This window comes from Muntiacus reevesi, chromosome 1, assembly GCF_963930625.1.
Source record: "Muntiacus reevesi chromosome 1, mMunRee1.1, whole genome shotgun sequence".
In the NCBI taxonomy this organism is placed as follows: domain Eukaryota; kingdom Metazoa; phylum Chordata; class Mammalia; order Artiodactyla; family Cervidae; genus Muntiacus; species Muntiacus reevesi.
This window is the reverse complement of record NC_089249.1, coordinates 192,005,556-192,021,879: the sequence shown is the minus strand read 5'-3', so window position 1 is coordinate 192,021,879 and position 16,324 is coordinate 192,005,556. Positions and strand designations below refer to the sequence as shown.

General features: G+C 39.1%; 1 protein-coding gene across 1 annotated transcript; it reads right to left on the bottom strand.

Moving 5' to 3' along the window:
* Positions 1 to 10,822: 10,822 nt before the first annotated feature.
* On the bottom strand, positions 10,823 to 11,752 carry LOC136166209 (olfactory receptor 7E178-like). Its single transcript, XM_065932237.1, has one exon. The coding sequence runs from the start codon at positions 11,750 to 11,752 to the stop codon at positions 10,823 to 10,825; it is 930 nt and encodes a 309-aa protein (XP_065788309.1).
* Between the last annotated feature and the right edge of the window lie 4,572 nt (positions 11,753 to 16,324).

The following is a 16,324-nucleotide window of genomic DNA, read 5'->3' as shown; positions in this document are numbered from 1 at the left end:
TGAGGTCTTTAGCTGCAACATGTGAACTCTTAGTTGCAGAAAGTGGGACCCAGTTCCCTGACCAGAGATCAAACTTGGGTCCCTTGCATTGGGAGCATGGAGTAGCCACTGGACCACCAGGTAAGTCTCTAGCTCTGTGATGTTTGCCGCAGACTACCTTTCTCTAAGGTTTTTTGACACCACCCTTATGGCAGAGAGTGAAGAGGAACTAAAAAGACTCTTGATGAAAGTGAAAGAGAAGAGTTGGCCTAAAGCTTAACATTCAGAACACTAAGATCATGGCATCTGGTCCCATCACCTCATGGGAAATAGATGGGCAGACAGTGGAAACAGTGTCAGACTTTATTTTTGGGGGATCCAAAATCACTGCAGATGGTGACTGCAGCCATGAAATTAAAAGACGCTTACTCCTTGGAAGGAAAGTTATGACCAACCTATATAGCATATTAAAAAGCAGAGACATTACTTTGCCAGCAAAGGTCTGTCTGGTCAAGGCTATGTTTTTTCCAGTGGTCATATATGGATGTGAGAGTTGGACTGTGAAGAAAGCTGAGTGCCGAAAAATTGATGCTTTTGAACTGTGGTGTTGGAGAAGACTCTTGAGAGTCCCTTGGACTGCAAGGAGATCCAACCAGTCCATCCTAAAGGAGATCAGTGCTGGGTGTTCATTGGAAGAACTGATGCTGAAGCTGAAACTCCAGTACTTTGGCCACCTCATGCGAAGAGTTGACTCATTGGAAAAGACCCTGATGCTGGGAGGGATTGGGGGCAGAAGGAGAAGGGGACGACAGAGGACGAGATGGCTGGATGGCATCACCGACTCGATGGGCATGAGTTTGAGTAAACTCCAGGAGTTGGTGATGGACAGGGAGGTCTGGCGTGCTGCGATACATAGGGTCACAAAGAGTCGGACACGACTGAGCGACTGAACTGAACTAAACTGAAGGTTTTTTGTTATAGCAAACAGAAGCTGAATCTGAGACAGATCTTCTCAGTATGATAATTTTGGGTGGAATGTTCTCAGCACAAGAGAAGTGGGAAAAGTTGGATAGGTCAAGGTTTAAAGAAGTCTGTGGTTATACAGAGGTAGAAATGTGGATTGCACCATGTGAATTGCACCCCAGAGTTAAGCCTGCTATGAGACATGGCGGCCAATCTTTCTTAACCACAGTTCAGGAATTCTTAAGACTAGTCACTCACTGGTAATCAGACATATGTGGGGCAACATTAACATCCACAACACTCAACTTCATCATCTATAAAAATTTGTGATTAGATTATCACCATGGTTTGAAATGATTGCATAATATTTGAAATTGGTTAATGAGGAATCCTTTCTAATAAGGTAAAGATATCCTTCCTCTAATATGCTCAAACAATGAAGTAGTTATCCTCATTACAAGGATTTCAGAGGTACAGGATGTGCAGGAGTAGGAGAGCAGAGATTCATTCATTCCTCTGTGAAGTAGCTTCAACCCAGGACTGACTCCCCTCATGGACTCAGATGGCTGAATCAGATGCAGCCATCATATCTAGATATGAATCCCAGAGGCCAGTACAATCAACTGTCCTTCTCTGGGTCTGTTGTTAATTGAGGTCTATTAACAATAGATGTTTCCCCTGCATCATCCATAAGATATTACCTTCAATCCTATCACTGAGAATAGGATCATATGCCACTGACTTAATCCAGTTCCGGATAAAGAACAAATGATTACTGTGAAAGCCTTATACTTATTGTGTGTGTATGCTCAGTCACTCAGTGGTGTCCAACTCTATAACCTGCCAGACTCCTGTGTCCGTGGAATTTTCCAGGCAAGAATACTGGTGCCAGTTGTCAACTCTTACTCCAGGGGATCTTCCCAACCCAGGGATCGAATTTTGAGTCTCCCATGTCTCCTACATTGGCAGGCAGATTCTTTACTACTGAGCCACCTGAGTGCAATTATTCCTGCAAAGTTAATCTCCATAAGGACTCTAAATACTTAGACCAATGCCCTAGTAAAATTTAACAGTATTATCATGTTCCACAAATTTCCTCTAACCTTGAGTCTTATAATGTTATTGATCCCATGTATTTCTCCACTTGCTTTAACAATTTGATTTGTTTTCTTTTATTGTTATATTTATCAGCCTTTTTCTTCTGATCTGTGTAATATAGTAAAATACATAATAAAAATAAATAATTAATAGTCAGGCAAGGCAAATGTTGGTAATTTTCCTCTGGCATCTTATTTGCTTTAAAACCTTCTTTCTCATTGGCTTATTTACAAGAATGTACCTGAATTTTCACTTCTCTCCTTAGCCATCTTATATCATTGTTTCTTACACATTGTTGGTGGAGTCCATACAGAAGCATCGTGAAATAAAATCAATTGTATCATGAAAGTCTTAACAATTGGGTGTAATCTTAGGACTGTAGTGGAAAACTTAAAAAAATTTTTTTTTGGCTATGCTGGGTCTTTGTTGAGGTGTGCAGGCTGTTCATTGCAGTGTATGGGCTTTTCTCTAGTTGTGGTGCATGGGGCAGTGGGCGGGTTTAGTTACCCAAGGCATGTGGAATCTGTTTTCCCAACCAGGGACTGAACCTGAGTCCCCTGCATTGGGAGGTAGATTCTTAACCATTGGACTGCCAGGGAAGTCCCTCATGGAAAACTTTTTAATGTGTCTTTGTGAAGAGAGCTGTTCTATGAGAACTACTTTCATTTGACAGAGAAGTGCTGTTAGGAAGACAAGGAAAAAGGGAAGTGGACAAGATTAGCTGGATCAGTTTCCCCAGAAGCACAAAAATGTATGCTCATCAGTCAGAATCACTTCTGTGGTTAGTTGGTGAAAACAGTGGAGCTGTCAAGGGAGAATCAAGCGTGTGGATGAAAAACCTTCTATTCACTGAAAAGTGAGAGGTGGTTTTACTTTAAGCACCAAATCTAGGGAACAGCTCCCTGGCTGGCACTCCTCTTCACTCCAGCGCAGAGGTTCCTCCATTGTTGTCATTAGAACAGCTGCAGAAATTAATTACCCTCAGGTACCTCAGGTACCCTTTGTTCATACTGAGGTATCCCTGACCTCCAGCAAGAACCAATGATTTTGAACTTCAGAGGTGGGGGTATGTGTGTGCCTGCTAAGTCGCCTCAGTCATGTCCACCCTTTGTGACCCTATGGACTGTAGCCCACCAGGCTCCTCTATCCATGGGATTCTCCAGGCAAGAATACTGGAGTGGATTGCCATTCCCTTCTCCAGGGGATCTTCCCCACCCAGGGATTGAACCTGCATCTCCTGTGTCTTCTGCATTGTAAGCAGACTCTTTACCAGCCACCAGGGAAGCTCCAAGGGGCATGTGCTGTTCTGCAAAAGTAGTAACATAATAAAATGCATGTAACTGACCTGAAATTTAAAATAAGCAATGCCATTGTTATTGTTTTTCTCGTATTGCACTTTAGAGATTTCATTGTACTTTGAGATATAATAGTAACTGATTAATTTCCAATATTCTGTATATCTACATTATGTTTGATGACTACAAAATAGATATCCTTTATGATACTGATGGAAATTTTGTTTGCTTTCTTGTAATGTTTATCAGCCTTTTTCTTCTGATCTGAGTAACATAATAAAATAAATAACTATTAGTTTTTGTAACTAGGTTTCTGCCATTATGAGTAAATCTGAGGGTTTTTTTTTTTAATATTTCTTGGTAGAATGAGAGAGAGGATCCTTATCATCATCAACACTTTTCATTTATTGTAACAACTTACTGGGTGTAAAAACTATTTCTTCAAGTGGCATACCTCTTATTAATACATGGTTGAGAGTCTTTTGATCACCCTTTCTGTTAAATGTCTAAAATGATACATCTACTGAGTTCTTTATCCTTTTCTCACTCATTCACATGAGTTATTTACATAATCAAAACATTAGTGCTAGTCATACACATTGCAGATTTCTTCAAGTATATGACTTCTATTTGGATATCCTCTACAGTTTTTCTTCAAATGAATACAAGTGCTTCATTTTAATTACATAGTTGTAGTTTGTCAATACTTTCCATAATGGCCTGTAGCCAATATGTCTTGTCTGTGAAATCCATAGGTCTTGCATTTATGTATTTTTACTATGCAACAGTTCATTTATTTCCAACTGTTACCTCCCTATTATGATACTTCAATTTCAAATCTTCTCTATTCTCTTCATTTATAAAACTCACATTTCTATGAACATCATAATTAGACCTCAAGTGACCTAGATTACTAATCTGATAAAAAAGAAAATTGTTTGAATAGATTAGTACCATGTTCATTTTTTGTTTGTTTTGTTTTTTGCTTTACATCTGATTTGTTTTTTGTTGTTTGTATATCTTATTGTAATATAGTTGATTTACAATATTGTGTTAGTCTCAGGTGTATAGCAGAGTGATTTAAGTTATACATATACATTTATTCATTATTAGATTTTTTTCTCATACAGATTGCCACAGAATGTTGAGCAGACATCCCTGTGCTACACAGTAGGTCATTGTTGGTTGTCTATCTTATATATAGTAGTGGTGTGTGTATGTTCCTCCCTATCTCCTGATTTGTCCTTCACCCCCATGTTATCCCTTTGGTAACCATAATTTGTTTTCAATATTGAAAGTCTTTTGGTAATAATATTGTAAGTCTGTTTCTGTTTTGCAAATAAGTTAATTTGTATCATTTAAAAAATTATATTCCATATATGAGTGATATCATGATATTTGTCTTTGACTTACTCCACTTAGTATGATACTCTCTAGATCCATCCAAGTTGCTACAAATTGCATTATTTTATTTTTTTATGGCTGACTAATAGTCCTTTGTATATATGTACCAAATCCTCTTTTTAAAAACAGTTTTGAAGTGTAGTTGATTTTTAATGTTGCATTAGTTTCAGGTATACAGAGAAGTATCAATTATACATATGTTCATCCTTTTTTAATGCTTATTTTCCCATATAGACTGTTACAGAGTATTGAGTAGAGTTCCTTTTGTTATAAAGCAGGTTCTTGTTAGTTATCTGTGAACCACATCTTCTTAATCCACTCCTAGGTCAATGGACATTTAGGTTGCTTCCATGTCCTGGCTATTATAAATAGTGCTGCAGTGAACATTGTGGGGCATGTATCTTTCCAGATAACATTTTTCTCCAGATATATGCCCAGGAGTGGGACTGCTGAATCATACAATAGTTCTGTTTTTAGTTTTTTAAGGAACCTCTATATACAGTGTTTGTACCAATAGGCATTCCTACCAACAGTGTAAGGGTGGTGTCATCTGCATATCTGAGGTTATTGATATTTCTCCCGGCAATCCTGATTCCAGCTTGTGCTTCCTTCAGCCCAGCATTTCTCATGATGTACTCTGCATATAAGTTAAATAAGCAGGGTGACAATATACAGCCTTGACGTACTCCTTTTCCTATTTGGAACCAGTCTGTTGTTCCATGTCCAGTTCTAACTGTTGCTTCCTGACCTGCATACAGATTTCTCAAGAGGCAGGTCAGGTGGTCTGGTATTCCCATCTCTTTCAGAATTTTCCACAGTTTATTGTGATCCACACAGTCAAAGGCTTTGGCATAGTCAATAAAGCAGAGATAGATGTTTTTCTGGAACTCTCTTGCTTTTTCAATGATTTCCAGCGGATGTTGGCAATTTGATCTCTGGTTCCTCTGCCTTTTCTAAAACCAGCTTGAACATCTGGAAGTTCACAGTTCACGTATTGCTGAAGCCTGGCTTGGAGAATTTTGAGCATTACTTTACTAACGTGTGAGATGAGTGCAATGGTGCAATAGTTTGAGCATTCTTTGGGATTGCCTTTCTTTGGGATTGGAATGAAAAGTGACCTTCTCCAGTCCTGTGGCCACTGCTGAGTTTTCCAAATTTGCTGGTATATTGAGTGCAGCACTTTCACAGCATCATCTTTCAGGATTTGAAATAGCTCAACTGGAATTCCATCACCTCCACTAGCTTTATTCATAGTGATGCTTTCTAAGGCCCACTTGACTTCACATTCCAGGATGTCTGGCTCTAGGTGAGTGATCACACCATCGTGATCATGGGATCTAGTCCTATCACTTCATGGGAAATAGATGGGGAAACAGTGGAAACAGTGGCTGACTTTATTTTTTTGGGCTCCAAAATCACTGCAGATGGTGACTGCAGCCATGAAATTAAAAGACGCTTACTCCTTGGAAGGAAAGTTATGACCAACTTAGATAGCATATTAAAAAGCAGAGACATTGCTTTGCCAGCAAAGGTCCATCTAGTCAAGGCTATGTTTTTTCCAGTGGTCATGTATGGATGTGAGAGTTGGACTGTGAAGAAAGCTGAATGCCAAAGAATTGATGCTTTTGAACTGTGGTGTTGGAGAAGACTCTTGAGAGTCCCTTGGACTGCAAAGAGATCCAACCAGTCCATCCTAAAGGAGATCAGTCCAGGGTGTTCATTGGAAGGACTGATGCTGAAGCTGAAACTCCAGTACATTGGCCACCTTATGCGAAGAGTTGACTCATTGGAAAAGACCCTGATGCTGGGAGGGATTGGGGGCAGGAGGAGAAGGGGACAACAGAGGACGAGATGGCTGGATGGCATCACCGACTCGATGGACATGAGTTTGAATAAACTCAAGGAGTTAGTGATGCACAGGGAAGCCTGGCGTGCTGTGATTCATTGGGTCACAAAGAGTCAGACACGAGCGAGCGACTGAACTAAACTGAACTGAACCAACAGTGTAAGAGGGTTCTCTTTTCTCCATACCCTATCCAACAGCTATTGCTTGTAGATTTGTTTCTTTTTATGATGACCATTTTCTTTGGCTAATAGCTTTTTAAATTTTTTAAATTTAATTTTTATTGGAGTACAGTTGCTTTGCAATGCTGTTTGCATTTCTACTGTACATCAAAGTGAATCAGCTATGCATATACATATATCCCGTCTCTTTTGGGTTCCCTTTCCATTTAGATCACCACAGAGCACGGATAGAGTTCCCGGAGCTATACAGTAGGTTCTGACTAGGTTCTATTCTACACACAGTGCCAATTGTGTACATATATCAATCCCATCCCCTTTCCCACCCCGCTGTGCCCATATGTTTGTTCTCTACGTTTGTGTCTCTATTTCTGCCTTGCAAATAAGATCATCTATACCATTTTTCTGGATTCCACATATATGCATTAATATACAATCCTTTTTTTTCTTTCTGACTTACTTCACCCTGTATGATAGTCTGTAGGTCCATCCATATCTCTACAAATGACCCAGTTTCATTTCTTTTTATGGTTGAGTAATATTTCAGTGTATCCATGGACTACATCTTCTCTAGTCCCTCATCTGTCAGTGGACACTTAGATGGCTTCCATGTTCTGGCTATTGCAAACAGTGTTGCAATGAACATTGGGATGCATATGTCTTTTTAAAATGTTTTTTAGATTTTATTTATATTTTTAATTGAAGAATAATTGCTTTACAGAATTTTGTTGTTTTCTGTCAAACAGTTTTCGCTGGGTATAAGCCCAGTAGTAGGATTTCAGGGTCATATGGTAGTTCTATTTTTAGTTTTTTAAGGAACCTCCATACTGAACTTCACAGTGGCTGTATTAATTTATGTTTTCTGTCAAACAGTTTTCGCTGGGTATAAGCCCAGTAGTAGGATTTCAGGGTCATATGGTAGTTCTATTTTTAGTTTTTTAAGGAACCTCCATACTGAACTTCACAGTGGCTGTATTAATTTACGTCCCCACCACAGTGCATGTAGGTTTCTTTTTATCCACACCCTATCCAGCATTTATTGTTTGTAGATTATTTGATGATGGCCATTTAGGTGATATTTCATTGTGGTTTTGATTTGCATTTCCTTAATAATTAGTATTGTTAAGCATCTTTTTATGTGCTTTTTTGGCCATTTGCTTGTCTTCCTTGGAGAAACGTCTATTTAGATATTCTGCCCATTTCAGTGGATTTTTTTTATATTGAACTGCATGAAATGTTTGTATATTTTAGAGGTCAATCTGTTGCCAGTTGCTTTATTTGCAAATATTTTCTCCCATCCTGAGGGTTGCCTTTTTGTTTCATTTTGACACCTTCCTGTATTGTCTTTTGAGATGTTCAATTGAGAAATTTCTATCCTCATTTTTATCCATTTGTTATTTGTGAAACTTATAACCTGCCTTTTATTTTGTGACTTAATGTTTTACATACTATTAGATGGACAAAAATATATCCTATTGAATGTTGCTACTAATAGAAATAGAAGCCCTTGTGGCTCAGTGGTAAAGAATCTGCCTGCGATGCAGGAGACACTAATTTGATCCCTGGGTCAGAAAGATCCCCTGAAGAAGGCAATGGCAACCCACTCCATTATTCTTGCCTGGAAAATCCCATGAACAGAAGAGCCTGATGGGCTACAGTCCATGGGATCACAAAAGAACCCAACATGACTAAGAGACCAAACAACAACAACAGAAATAAATGAACTGGTGCTTGCCTCAGGAGTTTATAGAGCTCTCTATGTAAGGTCTGCTGGTCCAGGGAGGAAGGGAAATGGTGGAAGTGTGTGTTGCAAAATGTCTTCAATTTTTCAAAATTTATGCAAGGGCAGAAGTGTAGTATGGAATTTGGCCCCACCCAGAGAGATACCACCTTTGCCCCAGCACCTGACAGGTAATCATTAAATGCTGGAAATTTCCTTAGTGATAGGAGTGATGTTATTCATCCTGGTTTTTCATAGTGGGTAATGTGGACAATACCTGATAGTTTATGCTGATGAGATCACTGAAGATGGGGTATAGCCGTGCTAACCGTTGAATGAAGAGAGCTTTGGGCAAAATGACATCAACTCAACATGGAAGCTGGAAATTGAGTTCAACCATATGGGCAATAATTTAACTAATTGTGTTTATGTTATAAAACCTCTATAAAAATTCTAGACACTGAAGCTCAAGTTAGCTACCTAGTTAGCAATATTGTTTTCATATATTATCACACACTTTAGCCAGGAAGAGATAATGGGTCTGGACTCTGCAGAGAGCAGATAACAAGAACCTCCATCTATGGGACTTCTAGGTCCAACCCTATGTGTATCTTCCTTTGGTTCTAATTTGTATCCTTTGCTATAATAAAACTAATATCTTAAGTATAGAATTCTCCTGAGTTTTGTGAGTCATTCTAACACAATACTGAACCCGAGGGATATCCCTTAATTTGACTATTCTAGAAAATTATTGAATGTGAGGAAGTCCCTGATTTGTATAAGTAAGGGTGGAACCGGGAATCCTTGAACTTTTAGCTGGTGTCTGAAGTGAAGGCAATCTCATGAGGAGTGTTCCCTTAAGCTTTGTGGCTTGGCAAACTCTTTGCAGCAAAGCAGGGTGTGAAAAAAAAAATCAAGCCAAGTTGAAGCCCCTCAAAGTTCTCTGAAAACCACCAGAGAGCTCTGTAACTAGAATGATCCCTTAGAGTTGGCTGGAGTTGGGACAGTGGAGATAAATGCTTACATCTCCACATCATATAGTTGTTTGATATGGGCTACCTGGTGGCTCTCTGTAGCTGAGGCAGATTGCTTTAGGAGTTAATTGCAGAGAGCTGAGACAACATTGGAGAAATATGTCCCTCATTCTGACAGTAGATTTTTTTTAATTGTGGTAAAATAACATAACATAAAATTTACTGTCTTAATGATTTCCAAGTAAACGTCACATGGTCTTACAACCATCACCACCATCTGTCTGAAGAACTTCTCATCTTCCCCATCTGAAACTCTGTCTGCACTAAACACTAACTCCCCATTCCTCCTCCCAAAGACTCTGGTAACCAACATTCTAATCTCTGTCTGCATGTGTCTGACTACCTTAGGTACCTTATACAAGTGGAATCTTTCCATTTTTGTTCTTTGTGTCTGGATACATAATATGATTGGGGATATGGTGGTTGGAATTGGAAGAATTATCAGAAAAGTTGGTAATTGACTTTGGTAGATACTCTTCCATCTACTTCTTGGGAAGCATACATGTCAGGTTTCCTAGGAAAGTCCCAGTTGATAACTCAGTATTAATCATACCTCATTTCAATTTCAAAATACCCTAGTTTGAACAGGAAATTAGTCATCCTATTTGCTCAAAAATCTGACCAAGACTATTAAACAAAAATGCACTAAATATTTTAGTCCTTAAGGTAGAGTATAGATCCTCAAATCAAAGTGTGGGCCAAAAAAATCATAGGAAAAGTATAGAAACAATAAATAAGAAGAAAGCAAGAGCTATGATTATTTTGCAGTACTAGAAATAAAACTCCCTATGAACAGAGGTCCTGGATAATGTATAAAGAGAGTGAGAAGGGTATACTGATGTGCTTCACAAAGTCCAGGTGAGCTATGCCTTGTGTGGGGAGTCCAAAATAACTTATTATTTCCATTAAAGCTATTCTAAGAGGGAAAATGGGGCTTCCCTGGTGGCTCAGTGGTAAAGAATCCGCCTAGCAATGCAGGAGATGGCAGTTCGATCCCTGGGTCAGGAAGAAACCTTGGAGAAGGAAATGGCAACCCACTGCAGCATTCTTGCCTGGGAAATCCCATGGACAGAGGAACCTGGCAGGCTCCAGTCCATGGGGTCACAAAGAGTCAGACATGACTGAGCGACTAAACAACAATTTCAACAACAAAGGGAAAACTTGTGTAAACAGAAAGCAGAGTGTCAAATAGGTACAAATCACTATGGGACTGCAGATTCAGAATTTCTTGTTGCACATATTTGAATTTACTGCCTTTCCCAGTATTTTTTTCCCAGAAAAAAAAAATGTTGACACAGGTATTAAAATTAGGCCATTCTGATGATAATCCCCCATAGGGCACTCTTGATGTCCCTGTTCCTTAGACTGTAGATGAAGGGGTTCAGCAAAGGGGTGACCACAGTGTATATTACCGAGACCACTGCACCCTTCCTGTGAGAAGATGAGACAGTGGAGCTGAGATATACCCCAAGGGCTGCTCCATAAAATAAGCAAACAACTGACAGATGAGAACCACAGGTAGAGAAGGCTTTGTACTTCCCATCTGATGAGGAGACTCTCAGAATGGAGGATATAATTCTAATATAAGAGTAAAGTATCCCCGAGAGTGGAACTCCAGCCAAGATGGCACCAATGAAATAGATTAATATGTTACTGGTGGAGATGTCAGAACAGGCAAGGTTGAGAAGTTGAGAAAGCTCACAAAAGAAATGAGGGATTTCCACATCTGCACAGAAGGTAAGCTGTGACATCATCAAGTAGTGAAGCTGAGAGTTCAAAAGGCTGATGGAGAATGACACCAGGACCAACAAGCCACAGAGTTGGCGGTTCATGATGACCAGGTAGTGTAGAGGGTGACAGATGGCCACCAACCGGTCATAGGCCATCACTGTCAGAAGGAGACTCTCCAAACATGCAAAAAGAGAAAAGATGGTCACCTGAGCTAGGCAGCCTGCATAGGGGATGGATTTGCTCTGTGTTTGGAGGTTCACTAGCATGTTGGGAACAGTCGTGGTGCTTATACCAATGTCAGCCAAGGACAGATGGGACAGGAAGAAGTACATGGGGGTGTGGAGGTGAGAATCGGAGCTGACAGCCAGGATGAGGAGCAGGTTCCCAAGCACAGTGACCAGGTACGTGGACAGAAAGAGTCCAAAGAGGAGGGGCTGCAGGTCTGGATCATCTGAGAGCCTCAGGAGGAAGAACTGTGAGACACGCGTATGATTATGTGGTTCCATGAAGAAGGGACACCTTTTTAAAGAGAAGAAGATGTTGAATAAACAACAGAAATATAGAGACACAGACTTAAGTGTACGGAGTTTGGATTTGAACAATTCAGAATTCAGAAAGAGTTATGCATGCATGCATGAGGACCATACAACACAATTCATTGAGCAATATTTCTCAGTGTGAACACATCTTTACTAATGCTGAAGACATTCATTTTTTTCTTCATGCATCTATTTTAGAAGCATGGGACCAAAGAATATTAGAGAAGAAACGACATTTTGAGATCACAAGTCCATGAACACAGTAATATATCTGTACCCTAACTTTGAGAGAAAGATATAGAATAATAAGTATTCTTCTCTTTTAAAAGATTATTATAATTAAAGCACAAGAAACAGCAGTCAAAAGTACTATATCTTATTCAAAAGCAGTACAAGAAATTCCCTTGATTTGCACTGTAGTCCCAGAGAGCTAAAAAGCACTGTCTCTGGATTCTAAATTAAAATCAAATGTTCACAATCAGATAGCATTTGTATAGGCTAATTAATTTCAAGGGTTTTTCATCTTTATTTATTTCATCTTTATTTCATCTTTATGATATTCATCTTCCATGAGAGTAACTGTTCATTCAAATATGTGGGTTGTCTGGTAAATGTCTCTTTAAATATAACTCAAATATAAATATTTGACCTTGATGGACTCCACATTTTGATAAGTATATTTTTGTTAAAAGTGTAAAATCATATGGCATCCACGATCCTGAAGATAGCATTAATGTATGATGCACCAATTATTAAGTAATAATTAAATTTTAATAAATACTTTGAAGTTTTTTTCATTTTTGTAGTGTTTTTCTCAGTGCTATATACTCTCAGAGATAGGTTTGAAGTTGAGTTTGCATTTTACTGTTTTTGTTTGTAGGGCTAGGAAACCTTCTTAATTGTGTATTTACTCCTAGACGTTTGTAAAGGGTTGACTTCTCATCAAATCCAGTCCTCTTAAGAATAGTTGAAAAATTTAAGAACAAAGCCCAGTCTCAAACCCTAAATAGGTCTTCTTATGACAGATTAAGAGCTGTTCAAGTAGTTCTTTCTTATGGAGGGATCAAGTTTCAATCAACATTGAACTCCCTGAAGGCAACTCAAGTCTTCATTTCTCCTGACAGGTCAAAATATGAGTGTAATTGGGAAAAATCAAAATGGGAAAAAATAATAACATCACAAACAGTTGGGTAGTTTCTGCATCTGTAAAATGGGTACATTAATTGAACTGAACTTACAGGTTTGCTATAAGCAATTAAAGTACTCACAGTTACAAGCAACTGGTCACCATAGTCTAGCCTAGCTAACATATAAAATTAGCTTTCACATGCCCTTTTAACCTCCCAAATTCTGTCAGTTATACTTTGGAGGCTTGTTTTAATATCCAGGATAAGTTTAATTTAAAAGTTGAAAGACCAAAAACTATGTATGTATCTCAATTTAATTGAACTTACAGTCATTATAATGTTGATGTAGCTATCACAAAAAGGAAGCTGTACCTTATTTGTCTAATTTAAAAAAAAAAAGAAAGAAAGAAACTAGTTGCGCCTGTGGCGCCCAGGGGACTTGGTCGGACTGAGAAATTGCAACCTCCGTGTTCTACAGCCGGCTCTTGGCTGCCGCCACCCTGAGGAGCCACCGACCCCAGATGGCGCTGCCGGCCACCGCCCAGGTCCTGGGAAGCTCTGGATTGTTTGACAACCATAGAGTCCAAATACGGCATCAACAGCAAAGGAATCTCTCACTGCATGAATACCTGAGTATGGAATTGTTGCAGGAAGCTGGCGTCTCCATTCCCAAAGGACACGTGGCTAAGTCACCGGATGAAGCTTTTGTAATCGCCAAAAAATAGGTTCAAAAGATGTTGTGATAAAGGTGCAAGTTTTGGCTGGTGTCAGAGGAAAAGGAACATTTGAAAGTGGCCTCAAAGGAGGAGTGAAGATCGTTTTCTCTCCAGAAGAAGCAAAAGCTGTTTCCTCACAAATGATTGGGAAAAAGTTGTTTACCAAGCAAACAGGAGAAAAGGGCAGGATATGCAATCAAGTATTGGTTTGTGAAGGAAGATATCCCAGGAGAGAATACTACTTTGCAATCACAATGGAAAGGTCATTTCAAGGCCCTGTATCAATAGGAAGTTCTCATGGTGGTGTCAACATTGAAGATGTTGCTGCTGAGGCCGTAGTTAAAGAGCCTATTGATATGGTAGAAGGCATTAAAAAGTCCTCAGTACCTCTGAGGAACTGATTTGTAGATTGCGTACTAGGCATGATATTTGCATATCTAAAGCAATCTAAAGATAAAAAAAAAAAAAAAAACTAGAGGGAATTTTGCTCTCCCTGCATTGATCTTATTCCCTAGCACTTCAATATTTCCCAAGTTAAACACATCATGAGTTGGGTAAATGTGTTTTCTTTCAGTGTTTCCATAACATTTATATTGATTTATGTATTCATAAGAAGTTTTCTTGAAAACTTTACTACATACTATCTATCATAGATGAGTTCCTATTTACCACTCTATGAAATATGTGTATTTCAGCACATAATATAATGTATGACATTACCTGAGGGATAAGTTTTATTTTCCTTTTCAATTTTTTATTATGACACAGCTAAGAAAATTCTTGCACCCCTATCTATATTACATGAATAGTAATCCCAAAAGACATACGCATCTAAGATTATTGTTTGAGTTTTAAAAATTGAAACGTGTGCAGTTTTCCTATTCCTATCTTGGTTTCCTTGTGTGATAAAAAAAAAAATCACACCAAAGCAAGTGCATGCTCTGATTGTCAAGATATAAAATTAGAAATATCTCTGAAATCTCACTGGCAATAGTCTTTTCATGATAAAATCACAGGAAAATTCCCATTTGTATAGGAATGATATTTCTGTAACTCAAATGTTCTAGATGGGCTGGAAAATGCATTCCTATTCACAGAAAACCCTATCATCCATAGTATTCATACAATAAAAGCCCCTGAAAACCACTTAGTCCATTTGTTGATTCACAGATAAACTCACCAAATCCCCAGCAGAAGAAATCCATGGTTCTAATTCCATTTGATCATCTGGGACTAAAGCAGGTTTCAGGAAAAAACAAGCAATCCACTCTGGTGGGACAGAGTCCTGGGACTGGAATTGGGAGCCCTTGTCTGAGGCCTTTCACATCTTTCACACACTAAATATGGAGTGTGTGTAAATCTCCCTACCTCTCTGCAAAGGTATTCTTTACATTGAAGTTGGGCCAATAACACCTATTTATAGGACATGTGGGGTGTCAAGGAAGGGCTAATTTCCCCTTCTTCCCTTCTGGAGTTCTTGTGGCTGGACTAATAATAAAATTAACACAGGGTACATTAACAGGAGAAAAAGGAATCAAATGTTAATTTGTGCAGTTGGAGGTCACATAAAAATGGAACCTAAGAAGTGTCCAAAGCAGGCGGCTTTTATCTTCTTTAGAAAAAGAAACAAAACATTTGTAAGAAATTGACAGGACAAAGAAACTTAGGCTTTGAGTGCTTCATTAGTGAAGAATCTAAACTGTTTGAGCTTGAGGTAGTATATTGAAGAAATAATGAGTTTTGTTTAAACAGATTTCTGGGCCCTAAATTCCCTATGTCTGACAATAAGGATATCCTCCCCCTAGCTAGGGCTTCCCAGGTGGCTCAGAGGTAAAGAATCCATCTGCCAAGGTAGAAGATGCAGGAGACACAGGTTTGATCCCTGAGCTGGGAAGATCCCCTGGGGAAGGAAACAGCAACTCACTCCAGTATTCTTGCCTGGGAAATCTCTGATGGGCTACAGTCCAAGTTACAAGGAGTCAGACATGATGAACAACTGAGCACTCATATCTCCCTCTAGATGCAGAGAGTGCCCCTTTCATATGAGAGATTTTCCTCCCTCTCAAGGAGACAGAGGAGAATCAGAATTTCCTTTTTGCACTGGCTGCTTCGGAAGCAACTTCATTTCAAACTAATCAATAGATCATTGTGGTATGCTTTGTGGTAACCCATCCTGATCCCCAATAGAGGTATCTGAAGAGATCAGCACTTAAAAATATTCTGTCATAGGTTTTGAATCAAAATTTGAATCATTACTGGAGTCTTTGGGTATTGATGAAGCACAATCCTAATAAAATTTAATGATCTTATATTCTATTTTATGTAGGAGAGGTAGAAGCCTATTATATCCCAAGAAATTCATTTGCAGAATGAATGGAAATCCAAAAATGTGTCTTAGTCCACATGATCAGATTGACTTCCCTCCTTTCTTTCTTTTTAAATATTTATTTGTTTATTTTTGGCTGTGCTAGGTCTTGGTTGCTGTGCACAGGCTTTTCCAGTTGCAATAAACAGGGACTACTGTCTAGTTGCGGTAGACAGTTTCTCACTGGGGTGCCTTCTCTTGTTTCAGAGCACGGGCTCTAGGGCATGTGGGCTTCAGCGGCTGCAGCACACGGGCTCAGCAGTTGTGGCATGGGCTTAGTTGCTCTGTGGCATGCGGGATCCTCCTGCATCAGGGATCAAACCCGTGTCCC